The sequence below is a fragment of the Amblyomma americanum genome, chromosome 3, assembly GCF_052857255.1.
Source record: "Amblyomma americanum isolate KBUSLIRL-KWMA chromosome 3, ASM5285725v1, whole genome shotgun sequence".
NCBI lineage: Eukaryota > Metazoa > Arthropoda > Arachnida > Ixodida > Ixodidae > Amblyomma > Amblyomma americanum.
Genome location: NC_135499.1, coordinates 75991946 through 76014733, shown reverse-complemented (window position 1 = coordinate 76014733; position 22788 = coordinate 75991946). Strand labels below are relative to the sequence as shown.

Sequence of the window (22788 nt, the reverse complement as noted above, 5' to 3'; positions counted from 1 at the left end):
GATAATCAGTGTTTTTCCTGACCTCTTTGCAACAAATAAAAAATATATAATAACGTATTTTGTAGTTGAGCATGTTATTGCAAACACACACAAAAAAGACGGTCTCGTACGCCCCACTAAGAGACGCTCGAGGACGAAACTGATGATAAGCTCTAACAGGAGAAGCGCTTAATGCGTTGCACAGAGTAATCTGACCACACATTTGAACCCTAGCGATCGCATTTCCGCTTGATTCCCAGCGCGCGTCAACAGATACGGAACCATGTTTTGACCCTAGCCCTCTGCCGGCTCCTCTGACTGGTTATGCACCCGTCACCTTGGCCCGTACTGTATGGCACGTGCCGAATAAAGCGCGCGTGGCGCCAAGATAAGGGGGCTCGGATACACTCGCGACGCGGCACTATATAAAGCGGCGTTAGTAACCGACGTGGCGACAACGATTGCCTCGCCTCCGTATCACAGCGGCTGATCTTCGCAGGGCAGCCTCTGAAGAAAAATGGTCGGTGTCTGGGCCTCACTCTTCGTCGCTGCCTTTGTGGTTAGCGTCAGCATCGTGACGAGTGAAGATACACCGGTCCCGCCGGGACTCGCCGGGATTGGCGCATTGTTCGCGCAAATAGGTGAGTTGTCCATTTCTCTGCCAAGAACTGCTAGGGACTCCTTGAAGACGGCAACATGCGGGTTGCATAGATCACTTGATTGCCACTTTGTAGTGAAGAAAGGCTTCTTTTACCCATAGTATACCTTTCGTGAAGCTGAAAAAACAATAAATGAAGGTGTAGCCACAGGCCCCGCCGCGGTGGCTCAGTGGTTAGGGCGCTCGACTACTGATCCGGAGTTCCCGGGTTCGAACCCGACCGCGGCGGCTGCGTCTTTATGGAGGAAAAACGCTAAGGCGCCCGTGTGCTGTGCGATGTCAGTGCACGTTAAAGATCCCCAGGTGGTCGAAATTATTCCGGAGCCCTCCACTACGGCACCTCTCTCTTCCTTTCTTCTTTCATTCCCTCCTTTATCCCATCCCTTACGGCGCGGTTCAGGTGTCCAACGATATATGAGACAGATACTGCGCCATTTCCTTCCCCCAAAAATCAATATTATTATTATTATTATTATTATTATTATTATTATTATTATTATTATTATTATTATTATTATTATTATTATTATTATTATTATTATTATTATTATTATTATTATTATGTAGCCACCACGAGCGGTTTCCACAAACTAACCGTGGCGACATTAGAAAAATTAGTACTACAGAGCTACTGTACAAAGAGGGTACATTTACTTAGAACCGCACTTTTATAGATTTCTCCTGTTTGCGGCTAGACTGAACATACATAATTTGGACGGTCCCGGCTATCCCAGTAATCTGCCTGTGTGAAATTCGAAACGAGAACGCAGCTAACAAAGCCAAGTCGCCATACGAATCTTCGGAGAAAGGTAAATCAGAAAAAGGTGTGTCAGCTAATACTGACAAAACCATGAAATACTGGTATAGCGGCCACAGGCATTTTGAAGCTCCCGCTGTCGTAAATTACTCCTTGTTCTTTTTCTTTCTAAGTGGATACGTGAGGTAAATCTCACCGCCATTGCTTCCATTCAGACAGGGAAATTAATGTCGGCAAGAGCTTGAATCTAGTGGCAGACAAAAAAAAGTGCCTCTTCTTCAACGCAATTTTCGCAGCAAAAAAAAATTACATTGCTGCTGTGCCAACGTAAACCAGTCACGAAAACGTAAACAATTATTTTCAAAAGGAGGAAAAATCACCCGCAGTTGTCTCCTTCGGAGCGCATTAAATTGCGAGTAGATTGTACTACGCCTTCCCAGCCCACATATCCGCAGCCAGTTGTCTATATGAAACCTTCCTATTCGCTTTTAGCCTTTCAGTAAAAAAGAACAGCGAAAACGCCTGTGCAGTAACACTGGCAGAAGAAATGAGAAAGGGGCGAGTTCATCGCTCTCGTGGACCCCGTCTGGGTGTTCTTTATGTGTTTATTTCGCTCACTCGTCTTCTGGTTCGAACTTCTGTCCTGCCTTATAATGAAAAAAGATATGTCCTAAGCGTCTTGATGTTAGCCATGTCAAAATGAGGGATTGTTTCACTCGTTCTTTTTAAACCACCCTGATGTGCCTAACGTGATGACTGCACAAACTTGTTCGTGCTTCATTGCCAATGTAATGCATGAAGTACGTGTTATTGAATGCTGATCTGAATGATTGTGGACTTATTGCTTCTATTTATTTAGATTTCAGAAAGAGTTTATTGCTTTTTTACACTGCTTGCTTTTTGTATAAATTGCGCACTGACACTCCAGTCTTTTGAAGGGAATGGGAGCCAGATAGGCAGCATAAAAGCAACTTTCCTGCTATATCCTCATGTGCGGCATATGGAAATAAAATTCAAGTTAAAAATGAAATATTTACATAGTCCTAGGGCTGCGGCACCAGTTTAGCTGCTCTTTGGCTTCTGTTTCTTAAACTTAAGATCCCTTGTGAATTTACTTTTTACCCAAAGAAAATGGGACTACGCTGAAATCAAGAAGTCGGACACACATGAAAGCACCCTGTTCCTTATGGTGTGACACGAAATTAGAGCGACGCGTATCAAAATTTAGTAGACTGTGATTTTCGTTCACTTTCTGTTGTCTTGTATTGCTGCTTTCCAAGAAATGCAATAGATTAGTTGTATGATGCAATTCTACATTCTCGAAACATCCGAGTTAATGCTGCCGATATGTTTCCCTGTCCATTAACATAACAGGTGCCTTCAAATTTTTATTTCAGAGCAAACATGTTTCAACGAGGCCCAATACACTGAACAGGAAATCACCACTGTAAGTAAAATCGTGAACAAAACATTGTTCATTTCGTCTTGGAAAATGTTGGTGTTTTTCGGAAAAATGCTTTCAAACACAGGCTCTGGCATAATAACAATATCGCCTAAAAATCTCGAGCATGATAATATCACCTCAAATCTAAAACATCCATATTTGCGCGGATAGGACCTTCTGAAAACCCAGTCGAATACGAACAGGGCAGCGCCACTAACAAATTCGATACGAATAGTTTTGCGAAAAAACCGGTCGAATACGAGCGGGGTGGTGGTAGAACCGAATAAGTATTACTTGAATATATTGGGGAATATTCTGTAATTCTTACAAAAAATATTAAAAAACAGTAATCATGCGACAACGCTATGCGCCGCCAGCAGATATGTGGCATGGCGCTATAACTTATGAAGATTTAACCACAGCTGCCGAAAGGCGCAGGGCTAATCTTCATTAAAGGGTACGCAACATGAAGTCAGTACAGTTACTCTATGACCGTCTTGCCATATGAATGAGAATATTACTTTTTTTTATTGGGGACGACCGCGAATAAAGTAGTGTCCCCTTTGAGCAGATTATAGGGTCGACAGCTACCTATGAGCCATGGATTCCGGGGTTTGCGTGACGGCAGTGTTTGCTAAATGCCTGCGCACTGCCACATCACCCAATCTTGGAAGTCATGTAAGAGCATTTTCAACGCCGCAACACGAATGAACCTTGTCATTGCGGTGAACCCTGATTACCGCGTGGACCAATCGCAGCAGCACACAGTGAGCAGTCTGAGTGGACCCTATTTCTGAGACAGGCATAAAAGAAAACTATGAAGCGTTCTTTTAACTTCTTGCTGTCAATCGAGAGCTGTTCGAAGTTTTGAAAGCATATTTAATTTGCTTGGAAAATTTGTGAAAATTCACTATTGAATTCGTCCAGCAAATCAGATAAGAAACTATTTGATTCTCTACTTGATAGTTTCATATATGCACACACCTCTAGAAACAACTGCCCTTTAGTGTTGTAAGCCAAAATCCCATCAAGAAACTTCTCATTTATCAATTTTTTCAAGGCAAGAAATTGCGAGTACATTGAGGTTTTTTTTTCTAAAAAGAAGCATTTGTCCTGAAATAGTGGAACATAAAATGCGGCGGACAGAAACAGTCCGATCGTGGCACTGGGCAACCCGTAGCGTTTAGGATTAATTGTGTCCAGCTGTGGACGTACTTGACTGGAGGTTATCTGACGTACATAAACGGTTGATAACTAAGATATAAAGCAGACGTTTAGGGAAGCTGGCCAGTAATTTTTAAAAATATGGAAATTTAGGTCAAGCGAATCTTGTTGCGGCATAGCAGTGCGGCATGTGAAAGCTTGCATGGAGCGCCTATAAAACATACAAATGGAGGCGGCGCTGTACTTTGTCTTGCAGAGGTAGACCAAGACGAGCTGATGCCTTCAACATACATGTTCTTTTTTTATAGTATGTCGCCTGAAGCCAAAAACAACAAGAGCGAAAATTTAGGAACCGCAAGTTCTTGAAATGATTGAGTATTTATCTCGCCAAGCAATAAATACAACCTTTGTCCGTAAATGTTTCAAGACAGATTTATTTTCTCCTCTGGAAATGATTCCCAAAACAAATGTTGGCGCGTATGTGTAGCGCCAGCCATATTTTCGGGCTCATTTGAGTTATTTATGTTAATTGCTCTGGCAGCCGCTAGATGGAACTAAATGTAGAAAAATACGTTGTCACTAGCCGTCTGCGCAATGTACTGTGAGTGAATGTGCATAGACGGACATCCACCTCGAACAGCGTGGGAACATAAAATTATATGTGAAGTTTGGCAAGACAGCCACATTGACGTATGAGCTCCTCCGTGACGCTTAAGGCAGAGACATTATCGCGGGCGCGATTTTTTGAGTGGCACAATATGTTCGTTTCGGGGAGAACGTCGCTGGAAGACGACACAAGGAAGGAGCGCCCTTCAACCTCAAAGAATGAAAAAACGTGGCTCAGATCAGAGAACATGCACACGAAGACTGCACCATTACAGTCCGCAAGCCATCAGATGCTCTCGACATTAGTAAGACAACATGCCACCAAATTTTGGGCGAGAACTTGGGGAAACGAAAGGTAAATCCCAGACTTGTGCCGCACTCGCTCACACAGGACAAGAAGGACACGCAGGCATTAGTGAGCGCTCATTTATTCTTAGAGACAGAGAAGGATGCAGCATTCGTCGACAGCATCATTGCTGAAGATGAAACGTAATGTTTTCCATACGATCCTCAAACAAACAGGCAGAGCGCCGAATGGCGGTCCACAAGCTCTCCGGCATCGAGAAAGGTGCCGTGACAAAAGACCAAAACAAAGACGATGCTGATAGCTTTTTCGATGCCAGAGGTGTCATACGCCACGAGTTCGTCCCACAAGGGTAGACGGTGAAACAGGAGTTTTATATCCGAGTGCTCCAACACATGCGTGATGCACTGCGACGCCGTAGCCCTTACTTATGGGCATTTGGACGATGGAGCCTTCTCCACGATAACGCAAGGCCGTACCACTGCTCTCAGAGTGACAAAATTTCGCGCCAAGCACAACGTTATTGTACTTCCCCATCCTCCATACTCACCTGACCTCTCCCCATGCGATTTTTTCCTGTTTCCTCGTGTGAAGAGAGCCCTAACAGGTCACTGGATGGGGAGCGTGAAGGCTGTTCAAGACGCCTCAACGAAAGTGCTCACAGCCCTGCTATAAAAAACGTTTTCCAACTGGTTATAAGACCTCAAGAAGCGTTTAAGGCTGTGTATAGACTGCAAGGCAGACTATTTCAAAGGGGTTCTGCACAAATTATTTCAATGTTAAACGCACTTTTATAATGGATTGAGTCTCGGAAATTTACGGACAAAGGTTGTATTCTTTCACCGCTTCCGTTACAGCGGTCAAAGTTAATCTTTACAGAAGCTTATAATTTTTGCTCGCTGTCATAAAGCTTTGCTTCAGGCTTCGTAATTTTTTTCTCTATGTAGTACTAACGCAAGATAAAAGCCTCATTGTTTATTTTTAGCAACACCCTAGCTTTCTTTCGAACACTTCAAGCATTCGTCTAAAGCATGCAACACGGTTTGTTTGGAAAGAGGAACCGCTAAGAAGCTTAACTAGTCGTTTCAACGACCACCATAATATTAGAGGTTTGCGTTGCCTCGGAGTTTAATTATTGTTTCCCGGATTCAGTTTAGCGCAATAAATAGCTTAACTGCCAACAGTTCAGCTATCCAACAGTGCGGAGATCACTGACTAGCTTGCCACTGCTTGTACTACACAGCAGTTGATGCGCTACTACCATCTTCATATCATACCTTGCATTCCAGATTGGGGACCTCCGCAGACAAGCAGCTGAAGAAGCTGGTTCTGGCCCGGTAAGCATGGTGACAGAGGAATGGCGAGGAACTCCGCTTTGTTTTAACTGTTCACTGCTATTAACAGGCCTCCCATTATTCCATCATGGTACCACAATGTACGCAAGAGATGGCAGCTTTACCTTGCCCAGAAATTACACTCAAGGCTGCAGTTTAGATCAGCCTCTAGCACATTGGGTAGAATCTATGTGCAGCTTTGCGTAGAACCTATGCAAAAGGAAGCGAGGGTTGGTTCGAGAAACTAGGTTAACTTGCGAAATATAGGAGAGGCCATGTCCTACAGTATAGCCATAGTTAGGCGCATGATGGAGTGAAATTTTAGCGAATTGCTGATTAGCGCTTCATGCAAGCGATCTAGGAAATATGCCTCTACAAAGAGCACTACGCAATTTGTAAGCTTTTCGATGCAATCTCGGTCCACTAGACTAGAACGTGATGCAAGCACAGCCGGGCGCAATTCATGTGTAATACCACCCCAAATTTCCGGTGCTCCCAGTTTAGACGAAGCAACAGCAATAACTGCATCCAACTTTTGCGAGAGCCCTCATTCTCATATGTTCCCTTTCTACATCCGACTAAGGGCATCACAATATCGAAAGTGCCTATCCATCGGCCTACATGGCCCCTATTTGGTCTGCTCCGGCCTGACATTTCTCCAAGTGTTCGGTTACATGACTTGACATGACAGCGGGTTTCGTAACCCCATTGACGGTCCTCTACACAGCATTTCCAGTAAAGTATGACTGTACGCGTGTTCTGCTTTAAGTCTCTGATGCCTTCAGAATCCCTCTGATTACACAGATGCTTGTAGGCTATTAATACCTCGTCGACACGTTGCACATTGAAGCTCGTTTTCATATTGCTTTATTGAGATAAATGTTGGATGGACGGGAAAAGAACACATATACTCTCCCTGACTGGGCTCAAAACACCATATTCACAGTTCAGAGCAATTAAAATGAGGAAGAAACTTGAGCATCAATCAATAATTTACATCATGACTTTTACAACTGGCTAAATTATGTAATGGGGACAGAACGTAGAAAATCACGCGTATGCTATGACAAAAACATAAAACCTTCATTGCAAGTTGCACTAGAAAATTAAAAACAAGAGAGCAAATGACACACTAACCCGACATTGTTAACAAAATGTATAGGTGTCCAAAGAAGTCTTCCTGGCGAGCGACTGAAAAAAAAAAATGTCAGGATCTGAGCTCTGTCTCGAAGCACGGCATGACAATGGGAGCTGCCCTGTTCAAATACTGCTGAGTGCTAGAGGTTTACACCCTTCAGTTATTTGCTGCAAGAATGGACTCTTTAGAAGAATTTCTTCTTGGGCTAGTTGGTGCATTGCTTTAAAGAACCACGTTGCGCATTCAATAGAGACAAACACAGGAAAAGGCCAGGGAGACGGAAAAGGCTCTTTCCATCTCTTTGGCCTTTTCCTGTGTTTGTCTCATTTGAATGCGCAACGTAGTTCTTCAAACCAACGCTTAGACTCCAAAGCTATAAAGAAATGTTATATTTTGTTTGTTCCAAAAAGTTAGATGGGAACCTGAACTACTTAGAGTGCAGAACCTAGTGATGAAAGTCACTGAAAGGAACTAAGCTTTCGCAGCCTTTCTACCACAGCTATCCGATACGTGTTTCTGAATTATTTTTAGTGAAGTGCATTAGTAATTTTAGAAGGGCCTAAAAAACAAACATGATAGACTCTCAGTCATCATTATGGCCAATCACGTATCGAAGGAAAGATCAGCCGCGTTGTAAGCATATAACAAAACTGCGCGCTTCTGTCAGAAACCTTTCATACTCAATGAGAACAAAGACACTTTGTGAGAAGCGTTTCTTACAAAATGTCCCAGGAAAGTCATGCAACAAAAAAGGCCTACTCATTCCAATTATACATAGCCACATTTGCAAACGCACATTCCTTACTGCATTCCACAGCCTTCTCATCTGTAGTTAGACCGTTCTTGCATACTGGAGGTGTTTTAGGCGGCATTTATCGGACCAGCCGAGTGTCTGCAGCTCATGCACAGCCACCGGGGGACATACGCAGAAGTAGCGCGTCTGGTCCGCTGCATGTCCACGTCGGTACGTGTGTTGTAATCTAAAACCAGCCAATAATTCATAACTAAACACTTCACTTCAGGAAATGGCGCTAGGCAAATCAGATGAAATGTTAAAACCCGTGAGGTTGCATGGTATTGTGACACAATTTTTGGGCTGGCTATGCTAAGCTATGCTCAGTTCGACAGGTTTTCGACTTTACCAGGGATTCGGGACTAGCGTCCCTAGTCTCTTTGGACGCTACCGCGTGGCACATAGGCATGAAAATTCAAAAATAGCGCTTTATAACACCACCCATCCCGAAGAAAAGAAAGAGAAGCACCGAGCTCGTCCTGTTGCCTCACTATACGTAGCTAGGGCAATGTCCCTAATTCCTATTAGTCGGTGTCTGATGTAGTCCGCTGAAATTTCTCGGTTGTATAAAAGACACCTTATTCTTTCCAACGTATTGCCTTGTTCGTGCAGCGCCTTTGGTGAGCTGGGAGTACTTCACTCTGTCGTAGTCTCGGTAATAAGGACTTCGTACGGTATATTGCGTATTGACGTGCGATCGATGGTCGCCTGTTTCAGGGTGCGGGTGGTGGCCTGCAACCCTTTGCTGATTCAGTGCAGTATGACACCTTATCATGCTTTATTTTTCAGCACCCGAGGGTGGATTTTCTGGAATACGTTGTAAGTGTTTTTTTTTTCATTGAAATACCGGTCCCGGTATGGAGCATTTTTATAGAAAGGATTCATTTACGCTGGATAAAAGACAATCGAAAGGTTCTAATCACTATTGCAAACTGCTTTTCGCTATAATTGACCTTGATTCATCATTTCTAGGCACATTGCGTTATAACCTTTATGTCTGCTTTTTAAGAGTAAATTGAAAAATGATTTCTGTTCCCAATCACAATACTCAGTCCTTCGAAGCTCCACACAAGAACGCCCTACCCAGTACGCCAAAAATACTCTTTGCAAGTGCGTTCTCTTAACTTTGACTGCCTTTGCGCTGCCCTGCACGAGCTACCAGAGTGTAGAACGACACCATTGAAACTTCGATGACGTGTATGTAATGGCTACAGGAAGGCCGCTTCTGCACTGCGATTATGGGTGGTAGTTTGGCGTCAAACCATCAGCTCGCGCCTCATTGGGGTATCCACAGAATTATCTCGCTATCAAAACGGGTAGGGCAATGTAAAAAGATACGAAAGGTGACTATCGACAAAACGGTCTTGTTTATGTAAGCAGCGTATGTTGCTGTGGCGAGTTTACCGCAAGGGGTAAGGCGTGGGATTCATATAACAGTCCAGGACAAACAGGGAACATGGACAAACTTCATAGCTCTCTCCGCCAGAAATGTTTTATTATATGCGCTGGTTATCGAGCGTTGTTTCCGTAAATAACCCCGGCAACAAATCTTGTTTTCTTGTAAACGTAGTGAGAACACCCTCTTTCGCAGCCAGTGGCAGAGACACTATTCCGCTGTTACTTCGCCCGCGCCTCTGAAAAATTAAGTTCCCTCAGATTCACTGTCAGAACCGTTGAGGCCCCACACCGCCCCTCTATAACATGTTGCGAGGAAACCATCAGCTTCATAGCTAATGCTTAAATCTTACATCTCTCCTTTTTTTCTCCTAATCTTAGTGCACTTCTGATTCTAAACGTTGGTCCTAGTGATGCACTGCATTCAGCATTGTTCCCTGTAATCTTGTGCGCCTTGCGCACATTTTTGCGAAAGCGTATTTCTTCCTCAACGCCCTTAGAAGGCATGCCACTTTCCTTTTCGGCCCTTACCGCTCCTTGCCTAGAAATCATCTGCGGGCCAAAGTGTTGACAATTTTAGAAAATACACTTTTTTATTTTGTTTCATTTTTATTTTTTGTCATTATCAAATGCGGCAGCACTGTTTTGGCGTCCACACAAACTGTCTCACTGTGGCTAGAACGCGCCGTTCGCGGTGAACCGATCAATGTGCGAGTAAAATTTTCCTTCTAGCAAATACGATCTAACAGTGCCATGCGTGTGAAGGAATTTCACTTTGCAAAGCTGAAAACGGCTTTGAGGATCTAGCAGTGCAGCGTTTTAAATTACTTTCTACTACACAGGGCTCTTCGACAGGCATCGAAATCCCACTCCACGCTATTCCTAACTCTAGATAGTAACGTAGTGTGGCCTTCCTTTTCTGGGATACAACGTGCACAATAATGTTTAAGAATGACTTCCAGAATGAATATTTTAACACGCTGAAGCACTAACTAAGGTCCAAAAATTTCGAAAATAATTCGTTCTTTATCAAGGAATTGCAGATCACTGATCGCCGCAGTGATTGCTATTGCGACGACATTGCTGCTGGCGCTAAAATATAATTGTTTTTTTTTTCATTTTTTCAGGATAGTCACGAAACCAACCGTACCATAGCTCAAGGAATCCGCTCCAAATTCCCTGCATTCACTGTAAGTTAATTTTCAATGCCCCAAGTTGAAGGAGCACAGCGCAGTGTCAAATGGTTACAGAGCGGTGGCGCTCAACGATGACTAATTAAATCTGAACCTCACAAGATTGCAGTTTTAGTCGATCGCTCGCTCTTCCGTTTACAGGTTTGCATGGCTCGTGAAACAGCAAAGGTAATGCAGTTGGGACCTCCCAGCCAGTAACGCTCATCACCTCCAAGCAAAGTGGAAGACGCGTTCCTCCCCATAAAGGTCCCAATAAAATATGTGGTTGAAAGAAGAATGCTATTCACCGCCTCTGTCTATGGTGATCCTTAGAGGCCAGTAGCGCTGGCACTGACTGGGAAGTGGCGTACACACAGGCCAACGCCATTAGCATTTAAATATATTACCGACGTCGGATCTGTTGTTCTAACTTTAGCAGAGATTAGCCAAGCACCCCAAGTAAAGAGAGCTTTGATGAACCTACCATCGAAAGCGTGTTATAAAGATTCCTCTGCATCTAAACTTAAATAAAAACTCTCAAATAATAACGAAAGGCGCAGTGTTGAAAGAGCTTACGGAAAAAGCTTTAAGACTACCTGTCTATAATAAGACAAGGATGGACTCATGTAAGACTATCAAAAAGGATAGGAAACACTGACCCTTACGGAGCGGATAAGTGCGTTAGGCTACCGCAACGGATTACTTTGCGGCATGAATGTCAAACATGCAAGAAAAAAAATGGATGAACAGAGGCTGGATATCTTCTTCGCCGTGACGGAACAGTAGAGTGCAAATTTGGACATTTACAAAATTCAAAACAAGCCTAGAAGTTATCTAAACCTTGCGGATAGGCCCATGCGACTCTTCCTGGTGGCGGGAATAGACGCTCCAGAGGAAGTTGTTCTTTGGGGTTTGGGCCCAAAGACAAGAATAAGGGTACAAGGCGCAAAAAAGACTTGCCTTGTGCGTAGACACAGCTTAATATCGCGCAACTACAACGAGAGTTTGGAGCCGCTAAGTAGAGCGAGGCAAACTTCTCTGTTTCGCATTCTTCAATCATAAACATTCTGACCACAAAGCAAGTGTTAACAATGCTAGAAATAATCGCGTATTTTCACCTTTTCTTATCACTCTAGCTTTGCCCGAGAATTTTACATAGCTGCGGACCATGACAACAGGCGTATGTATCATGCTGTTCTCGGATAAGATGGCCGTATAAGCACTCTCCCAGGGCGTCTGAACCAGCCATCACTAGCCGTTTATTGATTAAGTAACGAAGAAACTGAATTTGTTAAAAACATTCGTTACATTTGAAGGAGTACATTTTCTCAGAAACGCGTCCAGTGATCTCCAGACGAAGCATTTTTGGCCTGTGAAAATATCAGTTGTTTGGCGCTAAGGGCTCCGCTACACATTAACGGGAAATCGCTACACTGTGAGGCTATGCAGAATCCTGAAATAAAAAAGGGTGCGCTTATACGAACAGCTGGCGCTGTTCTCACCTTCATGAAATTGGCGCAGGTATACTGTAGCTTTATGACTCAGACGGTACACGCGTGAGAGTATATCTCGCAAACGTCTTTTTGCACTTTGCAGATGTTAGCCAAACACGCACAACTAAAAGCCCCCATTTCGGAATTTTTCTTTCAAAAAAGTCTGCAGGATTCTTTCAAAAAGCAAACGATGCTTCAAGGCATTTATTTTCCCGATTTTGAAGCCCCCCCCCCCCCCCCCTCCCCTCCGATCAACGCTTCCGTTCGTCCTGCCAGCTCCAGCAAGCCGAGAAAGGTAGGTGGCCTCAGTTCTTAAAGTGACCTTTTCTTTCTAGTTTCCTGGCCAACTTCGTGAAAAGAACACTGCTTACTCCCTGTCCCATGGATCGCAGAGGTCGTTGATCCTGCAGAGTGAGCCGTCTCTTCTAACGAAGCGTCGTCCGCCCTCACGTGCTTTCTTAGCCCTACGTCAGGCACACCCCTAGGAAAGGCCCGGTCGGGCTGTCGGCGTAGGCTTATGCGTACCCGAGGCGCAGGATTGCCGCATAGCAAATAAGGATCAACAGAATGATCTCCCTCGGGTTTGCCTCAAAGCGTCGCCTTCACCGGCAAGATTTATGTTGATTAGATGAGCGAAAGAAGGCGTGGCTCTGAGGCCACTGTTCAGATACAGTTAAACCGTAACTTCGTATTGGTGCTTCAGGCTTGAATGGCGAAACTTGCTGATGCGGGCAGTGCATAGCCTATCCTGCACGGTTGCCTTCACCACGCTTGCTTATACCTACACACTCCCTTTCGTAGTACACTATCTGTTATATTGCGCCAGTTGTAAGCGTCGCGGTTTTCGCGGTAAAGAAACTGGAAATCGCGAAGCGCTGCTCAGGAATAGTTGATGTGAAAGGTGAAAAAGAAAAATGCGTTGTATTTCCACCAAGGCCCATGCGGCTGCTTGCTGCCTCAGTTATAGCTTTTTTGGTATCAGTGGGGAGGCAGTATTCCGATGGCTAAAAATCGAGCAAGACCTAGCAATATTTGTATTCTTACGGCGTTTGTGGGTTTGTGCCACGTCATAAAAATAACAATAAGTGAAAAATATCCACGACTTCGATTCGAAACTGCGGCGGCGCGAAAGGGATCAGCTTCCGTGGCCACTGCGCGAGAGGACGGGGCTATTGCCGTAGCTGAACATGCATGCCACCTTTGCAATACATTCTCGCGCCGTGCATCGCACGACGTCGTCTTCATCTACTAACACGACTATTTAACTGGTTTTCGTGTTTTGACCTACGTGGCGGAGATGTTCTTTGCATAGGTTGGCGTGCACATTGTTGTGGCAGAAACACGGCACTAGAGAAATACACGCTGTAGTTGCAGCATTGCTGCAGAAACTCGGCATTGGAGCACACGCCACAGGCGCAGATTTAGTAACTTGGCATTGTCGATGAAAATGTTTAGACTCACATAACTGGCTCCCTGGATCCGCAGACACCTCTATCGCTCTTTCATATACGTGGTGGTGGTGCCCGCCTGCTATAAACTGTGCTTTCGCACAATATTTCTTGCTTAGCTAGCTCAACTGCCAGCATTTTTTCTTCTTATTGAACCTGTTGAATCCTGAAATTGTGGGCAAGCGCATTTTTCAAAGAAAAGTTATACATGAACGCAACTTTCACATATCGCATGATTCCAGGATATTATTCAACCTGTCCGAAGATCTCCCCAAGGCAGGCTTTTAGTATTTTAATGTCAATGTTTTGTTATCGTCAAAAAGGTCAGCACTAGTTTTCTAAGCCAAACAACTCGATCCTAGAGAAGGAAACATTTTAAAAGAAATATTTTAGAATTCCTAGAAAGGTTTGCCCATTACTTGCAATATTTCTAGAATTGTATCCTACAATATTTCACATTTGTCTCATAGTTAAAATTAATGACCAAGAATCCTGCACTTATTTCAGAGACAAAACATTGTTTGCGGTACAGCTCGATATGTGAGAAACAGCGCTTGTCTCCTAATAAGTAGGCGGAGCAGTAAAAGAGAGGACAGGAAGGAATGTGTGTGTGTTTGTGCGTGTGTGTGTGTGTGCGCGTGTGCGTGTGTGTGTGTGCGTGTGCGTGTGCGTATGTGTGCGTGTGTGTGTGCGTGTGTGCGTGCGCGCGCGCGCGCGCGGAGGGGGGGGGTCAGGCCTTGCGGAGGACTATGGCGCTTTGAATTTTTGGTTAGAAGTGCTTTTGCCTTGCTATCCGCTAAGCTGTCAGATTGTGACAAGCTTGTGTGGTTCAATGGCAAACATAATTACTTCGTAGTTGACGGATTTATGGGTAAGAACTAGTAAAATTCAGGGGAGCACTTTGTTGACCTAAATTGCGGTGAGCCGAAAGCATTCAGCGCGGTGTTGCTGCTTGTGTGACTGATGTGTGGTGAAGATGTTAATTACATACAAAATTGTTTGCGAATCATAAATGCTGGAGACACTGGAGGGCGTTTGGGAGGCATCCATATGATTCGATGCATTTTTGCAAACATTCTCCAGCGTGCTAGACAAGGAGAACAACACGTGCGTTGCAGGAATTAGCGGAGTCGTTAGCACGCTCGGCTGCGGAGCGGAAGGATGGTGGTTCGAGTGTCATCATGCACAAAGATTTCTTTTTTTATCGAGTTGAAAAGTGTAACGGACGGACGGACGGACGCGAGCATGAGTCATTAAAGGCATTCGTCTTAATATTATGGCAGGTTCGATCGTCGATGAGTCACCCCAGGCGCTGGGTCTAACACCGGACGGAGGGACGGCAGTATAAGCCATTAAAGGCTTTCTCCTTAAAACGTGTTCTTTCGCATCTACATGTTAGGTACTTGAGCATGATTACTTTATTTTCTTATTGGTTTTCCTCAATCCTTCTTCACGGCGGATCACCAAGCTGCCAAAGCCATACCGTGCTTGGTTTGGAGAAACTGGAAAGTGAACTTAAAGGACTGCTGTAACCTCAAATACACGAGGGTGTTGTTGCGGGCTAGTTGGTATAACATTGCTGAAAAAAGAACAGCACGAACACAGTTCGAAGAGAGGAACGTACGACACAGGCGCTGACTTACAACTGATGTTTATTCGAACGGTGCACACATGTATAAATAGTCTCGCGGCAAGCTGTCGGCTGAGTCAACGTCAGGGGCGATGTAAAGGGCCGGATAAAATCTTAAAAGCTATAAAAGTTACAAATGTTTTGACAAGAAACAATGCCTGCGAGCTTTTAAGATTTTATCGCTTTTATCCGGCCCTTTACACCGCCCCTGACGTTGACACAGTTGACAGCTTGCCCCGAGACTATTATATGTGTGTGCACCTTTTTTTTCGAATAAACATAAGTTGTAAGTCAGCGCCTGTGTTGTGCGTTCCTCTCTTCGTTCCGTGTTCGCGCTTTTCCTTTTCCAGCAACCTCGAATATGTAAGGGCAGTAAAAAAAAAAAAACGCTCAATAAGGGAGGAACGAAAACCGATGATGAGAACTCACAAACACGTGCACAAAAATGACATGTAAATACTATAAGTTGCAGTGCTGTAGGCCCTTTTTTATTGCTTTACATATTGAAGCGTTTCGCGACAAAACTATAACGCAATTTGCAGGTACTCATTTTTTGCTGCGCAAAATTTAAAATCTTACACTCCGGTACTGCGAGACTTTGATCGTTAGGTCGAACACACAGACCTTACAACGGTTACAAGTATCAAGCTAAAAAGACATTCAACGAAGCATTTCTGACGAGGGTGACTGAAAATTTAATTGATCCGACCACTCTGATATATTAATTATTGCGCGGGAACACAGATCATAGCGGTTTTTCAGGGGGCAGCAAAAATCAGAATCAACCAAGCTCGTCTTGAGCGAAACAGAATGGTATAGTTGCACTAGTGCCGTCAAGGTGCAGGCGCGATTTGGCTTACATTAATCATGCGCACATATGCTTTGCCAACAGTCGACAAAACAACGTACTTTCTTCCGTTAACGTTTTCTAGAAACTGGTGTGTGGAAAAAAGAGCAGTCACCTTTGCCAATCGACCACCAGAAATTTCTCGTCCTATGGGGGCCCGTGCATGCTCCATTTGTTGATAAGAATAGCAGGCAACTGGGAGCAAGGAAGCGCTGCAAGTATTTGATTTTTTAAAGCACGCTTGCTGCAAACTATTGTTACAGATTATATCTCCTACAACTACCACATGAGACCAGCGTCCCCTAAGAATTCGAATGCATACTTGCTACAACGAGGACCCGTAGGCCTTCACAACACAACATGAACGACACTGTCCAATTGCAAATTCTTTCTCCTCACAAGGCGGGGGACTTTCTCATGCTCATTGTGAAAGCATGAGCATACAGCTCGAAATACTGTATAGACCGTGCATGACGCCAGAGTTCAAGCACACATGTGATGTAGCACGATCGGTCTGGTGCACTACTTATGCCGGTGCGCATAAGTGCGTCATAGACCCATCTACCATAAGAGGGTTTGCAAACGTGGCAACGGGAAGAGGTGTGCGACATGTCACTTTGCGACATTCTTTTTTGGAATTAACGCTGACGCTGGGCGTAAGCCAACTTCTCGAGTGTGGCGATCCACATCCATGCTACGAAAGAGTTAAATGCGAGACGCGAGTAACTGGAAATACGATGTAAATATTTCCAGCAAAAATCTTACAAACTACAGCATGGACAAGACCACGATGGACTGCAAAAAATTACCGCTGCTATGGCGTACAAAAGCACCGTCGAGGTTTCCCTCCTGCTTCCGCGTCGCGATTTTAACAAAGCGAAGTTCCCGCGCTCATGTTGTATTTGGTGCAGATAGAAGTTGCCTGTTCATTCATTCTGGCCTTGTATAACCGAGTTTCATTATTCTTTTCTGTTCCCCTTTACAATTCACCACATCTTTACAAGAATCATTAAAGGCAGTAACGCAGCTACTTGGGCAGATGGTTTATCACTTTCATGACCTGTTTCTTTCGGGGCGCCGTTGTCTTTTTAGGGTAGTAATGTTTTTCCAGTCATAATCATTTGAAGCTTAGATTCGGAAGACCTGGAGAAAATAGTTAATAGAGAACACCTTAGTAACATCACATGATGATACTGCTATGAGGAATACCTCGCAGGAGAAAGTGCAGCGTATGTTTCACGATTTATTAATATCCGAAGAATTCGATGACTGAGAATTGATATGGAGAAAACTACAGCTTTATGGCCTGAGAAAGTAACATCAGTTTACTATAGGCAGCCAGGCTTTCGATGCGCTGAGAGAATACATCTACCTAGCACAAGCAGTGACCACCCATCCAGATCATTGATGTAAAGTGTCTAGGAAAACAAGAAAGGTTGCGGTGTGCTGTTCTCAGGGTCAGTCAATATGCCTCAAGAGTGGAGTAGACAACATTGGTATCTTGCCAGCACTCGCCTATGAGGTGAGATCGTATGCGGACGACACAGACTGCTACGGTAAGGAACATGATAGGTGCAACATTAAAAGACAGGAAGCGAGAAGGGTGGGTCAGTGGAGCAAATCCATGTTAACAACATCCTAGAGGAAATCTGGAAGAGAAAAAATCTGGAAGAGAAAAAGTGAAATGTCAGGGATTGCAATGCGGAGAATTAATAAGATAACTGACAGCCCCTTGAAATAAAAAAAAACTGGATTCCATGCTAGGGCAAACACCGCACGGGATGACAAAAAATGTCGTAGGTAGATTAGATTTTGAAGCTTGCAGCAAGTACGGCGTGGTCGAAGGTGGAGCAGATCATCGTAAATAAAAGGTCAGTGGAGGGCTTTAGTCCTGCAGTCTTCGTAAGTTGGATGATGGCGTTTACGATTATAATCAAAAAGGGCTTATTTCTACAAGTTTCCTTTATTGTTAACGGGCTTGAGCGTCAAGGTTTCTGGACACGGCGGGCATTCATGCACGTCACTTTTTTGCGACACACTTTTTATGTTCGTTAGCTTGCTCATTCTTTCTCTTAGAGAAAACCGCAGAAATTTTGTCTAAGATATCGCAGAAGTCTTCTGAAAGAAGGTTAGAGGACGCGTACGGGGCCACAATTCGTTGAAGAACCGGGAACAAGCGGGAGGTTAGGGCTGCGACACATGCGACACCGGCACTGCTTCCCTTAGGAAACGTCCCTTATTATGTACCCATGGCGGTAAACACGGCAAAAGTAATTTGCACTGTGCTCAGGAAAAGTCAGTGCACCATGAAATGAGCTTGACGCATGCAGAAAGATATTCTGTTGCCAACGCACTTCTCCCGAGGCACATGTTCTCAGAAGCGCAATTAGGGTGCCGTCGCGAGGACGTCAAACTTGCTAGTGAGGAAACAAGCATTGAAATGGCATGTAGAGAGTATACACTGGCCAACTTCCCCGCTTCATTTCCTTCTAAAATGCCGCTATTCTAAGATGTGACCGCGCTGCAAAGCATTGCCACAAATTACTCAGATGTCTCCTTTCATATCTTATCATCAAAGGCACACTCCTTCAATGGGTGCTCAGTCAAATTGTCGCCCAACTTTTAAACCAATCAGCATTCCGATTTAAATGTTGCAATACAGGCAGTATTCCTTGCTGTAAGATATCAATAAAACTAAAAGAACAAATCCCTGCTTAAAGCCGTAAAATATGAAAAATGTTTGGTATAAAAAGATGTCCTTCTGCAACCAGAAACAGAAACTGACATTATCTGCGGCGCATCGTGTCATTTATATCAAATAATTACCTCTTGAGTGCCTGCAAGTCGTTTTTCACGACGCGCAATGTACTCATATCTCGGTGATAAGCACGAATGTCAATTTTTACCCGCTAAATTAGGCCTATACTTCACTAGAACTTTCCGTCGCGTTTTCGCGTCTTAAGTAACCCTGGTAGGAACATGTCATTGCAAAATGTTACCATTAGGTATTGTCCCTGCTTTTAATTGCTTATGCTCCATACGTATTTCTTTACATGCCATTCTTACGCTCCTTTAATAATCTTGAATCGAACCTACATCCCTCTTTTAGTGTGACTCAAATCGTATCTTCTCCAACACATAGAAGTTCCATTTTAGATCGGGTGCTGACAACACAAGAATTGAATATTCTTGTGAAAATATTAGAATGAGTTCACTACCAAGATGTCATGCAGAGCGAGTATGACAGAAGCATTGTGAAGGCAGAATTGCAAAATAATGTCATTTAGGATTATACGCGAGCAAATTTTGAGCTATTCACGTGCGAACTCTTATAATTTTCTAAAGACTTCTTAAGCACAATCGTTAACATCGACAGTACGGAAGATTGGCGGATAGTTGTTGATAAGATAATTGAATGAAAAAATAAATATATTCACGAAATCACCGCCGCCCCATCAGCGCAAAATGCATGGCTCCCAACCCACGTAAAGCGATCCATCAATAAAATGAACCGGTTATGCTCTAAAAAGCAAACCTGTCAGCCTCGGCAAGTGATGGGCATCTCTATAGGGATCATGCAAGAGTATGCAATGAAGGAAATGAAGGAGCCAAATATAAATTTTTGATGACGATATATCAGCCCTACTCAGAAGTAGTCCTCACAGTCCTCACAGAAGGAAAAGAAGGAGCCAAATATTAATTTTTGATGACGATATATCAGCCCTACTCAGAAGTAGTCCTAAGAAGTTTTGGGGGTAGTAAACCCTAACCCATGTGAAAAAATTTCGCAGCAATTAGAGACGGTAACTCCTTTCGTCATTGAGAAGTAGGTACAGAATTTAATGCATCTGTCTTTAGTTCTTCCAACACTGAGCAGATGTCAATCTCTCCTGACCTTATCGCCTGTTATACTAGTACCACCATGATAAATATAATCATAACTCATGCGGGGATAGAAAAAGCAATTGACCGACTACAAATTAACTCAGATCGTGGTCCTGCCGATATATGCCTAAAACTAATTAAATGAACAAACCTTAGCCGCCGCACTGGCTCAGTGGTTACGCCGCTCGTCTGCTGACCCGAAAGAGGCGGGTTCGATCCCGGGCGCGGCAGACGAATTTCGATGGAGGCGAAATTCTTGAAGCGCGTGTACTGTGCGATGTCAGTGCACATTAAAGAACCCCAGGTGGTCGAAATTGTCGGAGCCCTTCACTACCGCTTCCCTCATAGGCTAACTCGCTCTGGCACGTTAAACCTCCATAAATAAAACCTAAATTAACAAAACTGGTTGTATCTCACATTTTTGTTGCATTTCTTCAGGAGTCTTTTGAGGCTAGGCGCGTAACTGATTCGTGGAAACTTGCTCGTGTTACTCCTATCTTTAAAGCATGTCACCCATCCCTACTATCAAATTACACATGCATCTAATTTACCAGGATGCCTTGCAAACTGCCACAAAACGTAATATTATCTGCCATAATAAAACTACTTAATGGCGAAGACCATTTCCCCCCTGTCAACAATGTTTCCTACGTGGTCGGTCCTATGAGACAAATTTGTTCGAATTAATCACTTACCTTCATTATTCCATGAATAAAAATATAACTTCCTGCATTACTAACTTCTTGCCAGCCGTTTCAACTATTCATGCAAAATGGGCGCTGTTCTTCACCGGTCTTGGTTAAAACTGGCGCGCTGCGAAATTCAGACTAGAAACTATGCTCTTCTTGGTCTAACTTATTAACATAAATAACACCCTTACTCCCAGTGCCAGATTATCTGCTGACGAACGTGTTGTTTACAGACGCTGCCAATGCGGATAATATTAACTCCTTGCGGTCGCGTATTGACAGAATCCCACTCTTGGTGCGCACCCGAATGAAAAATTAACGTTTCTAAAACAAATACTATAACACTTACCACAACTTCCAAGTCACAAAATTATTGTTACTTCAAGAATACTATGCCCACTGAGAATGTTCCCGTACCTAAATACCTAGGTGGTCACCTTTATTCTGATTTTACAAGAAAGAATTATCACATTGATGTCATCGTTAGTAACACATCTAAAGCACTTGGTTTCATGACACGTCACCTACTCAAAGCTAACCATGCCAATTTACTATTAGCATAGGCTTACGTCCTTCATTCAAATATAAAATGAGCATCTTTAATTTGCAGTCAGCATGAAATGTACTTGATACCAAAGTAGGGTCGTTGCAAGATAAATTCGTTAGCTTTATAACCAGAAACTATTAACGTCATTCCAGTATAATTACCATCCAAGTATTCCTAAACTTGACATCACTTGAAAAGTCAAGAGTATTAGAACTATTATCTTATTTTCCCGGACTTTTCCACAACTATTTCTCAATCGCTACAAGCTACATCAGCCACGCTTAGCATCATCAGCTACATCTTTCTAGGCTTAGTGTATCTCTCCAAAATTAAGCCAGTTTTCCTCGCATTAACCTCCTCAGTCATTCATTATTATTTTTCACGATCCATCACTGAAATAATTTACCTAAACACATAGTTTACCTGACTAAGCCATGACGGCTTTTTTCAGAAACTGAAGCATTTTTTTAACATCAGTTCTGATTTGAGAGGGTCCTTTTTCTCGTAGGATCGATTTACATTTTGGTTGCTCTTAACCGCGGTTTATTTTTGATATTATTTAATTTATCCTTTTGTATTCGTTTTTTATTTGTATGCTTATGATGGAATATTTGCTTCCTATGTAACTCAGCACCACACCCTCCGCGCCCTTCCTCTAATGACCTTTGGGATATATTAAGATTATAATATGGATATTATTGATAATTATAGACTATATAATTTTTTCCTATATATATTTTGCGGCTCGTTACAAATTTTACACTCTTTTTTGTTCTAGGTTCTTCCTGGCGCTGCCAGTTTCCTGCTCTCCCTCCTCTCCACTACAACTGTCAAGTGGTATATCCCTCTCTCTACTTTGCCACCTGCGAACAGTGGCAGGTGTCTCTTCTGAGTACCAACCGCGGCAGGTGGCGGCTGGTGACAAGGGGCAAGTGCACACAACAATAATCTGTACGCCACCTTTTCTCGACGAAGGGCTCCTAACGCCAACGGATTAAAAACAATACTTTCTTGCTCTGCGTGCCGAGTGCAGGCCTCGTTTTTATCCGCAACTGCACCCGCCGCTGCTTCACTTATGCGGTGAGGTTGCGTTCGCGTCGTCCGGCAGGCGGTCAACGTTGATCCAGTCGTCCGATCGCTCTGCGCGTTCTTTAGGACTGCTGTTCATTTGACTTCGCGCAGCGGACTTCTAAAATCTTGCATCTTTAATAGATGCCCAGAGGCAAACTTGGCGGCGTGAGAAATTTACGTAGTTATACTTCACTGCGAGACCGCCCGACGTTAACGCCGAAAAGCCGGTCACGAGCCAAGAGAAGCGACGCTGTGGGGCGATGTAAGAGGAATGAGCTAGCACCGATATACCTGCCTGTTCGAGAAATATCACAGACAAGTGCCTGATCGAGCCAAGAATAGCTACAATCCTGAGCGAGAGACACAGAGACCTTCTCGCGTTCCTATTGAGTGCAGCGTGCTGACTGCCACTGAGTAAAGGCGGAGTGCCTGTT

The 22788-nt window shown here is 43.8% G+C and overlaps 1 protein-coding gene across 3 annotated transcripts; it reads left to right on the top strand.

Moving 5' to 3' along the window:
- Positions 1-415: 415 nt before the first annotated feature.
- On the top strand, positions 416-22302 carry LOC144124677 (uncharacterized). Of its 3 annotated transcripts, XR_013313251.1 has the most exons (8): positions 416-620; positions 2792-2841; positions 6202-6249; positions 8967-8996; positions 10700-10762; positions 10907-11011; positions 12573-12648; positions 22062-22302. XR_013313251.1 is itself a non-coding variant. In XM_077657509.1 (7 exons), the coding sequence occupies exons 1-6, from the start codon at positions 497-499 to the stop codon at positions 10961-10963; spliced, it is 372 nt and encodes a 123-aa protein (XP_077513635.1). In that variant the 5' UTR covers positions 416-496; the 3' UTR covers positions 10964-11011; positions 22062-22302. The 3 variants fall into 3 exon arrangements, 2 of the variants coding, with proteins under 2 accessions (XP_077513635.1, XP_077513634.1); XM_077657509.1 differs by lacking the exon at positions 12573-12648; XM_077657508.1 differs by lacking the exons at positions 12573-12648; positions 22062-22302 and having other exon boundaries at positions 10907-11042.
- The last annotated feature ends 486 nt before the right edge of the window (positions 22303-22788 follow it).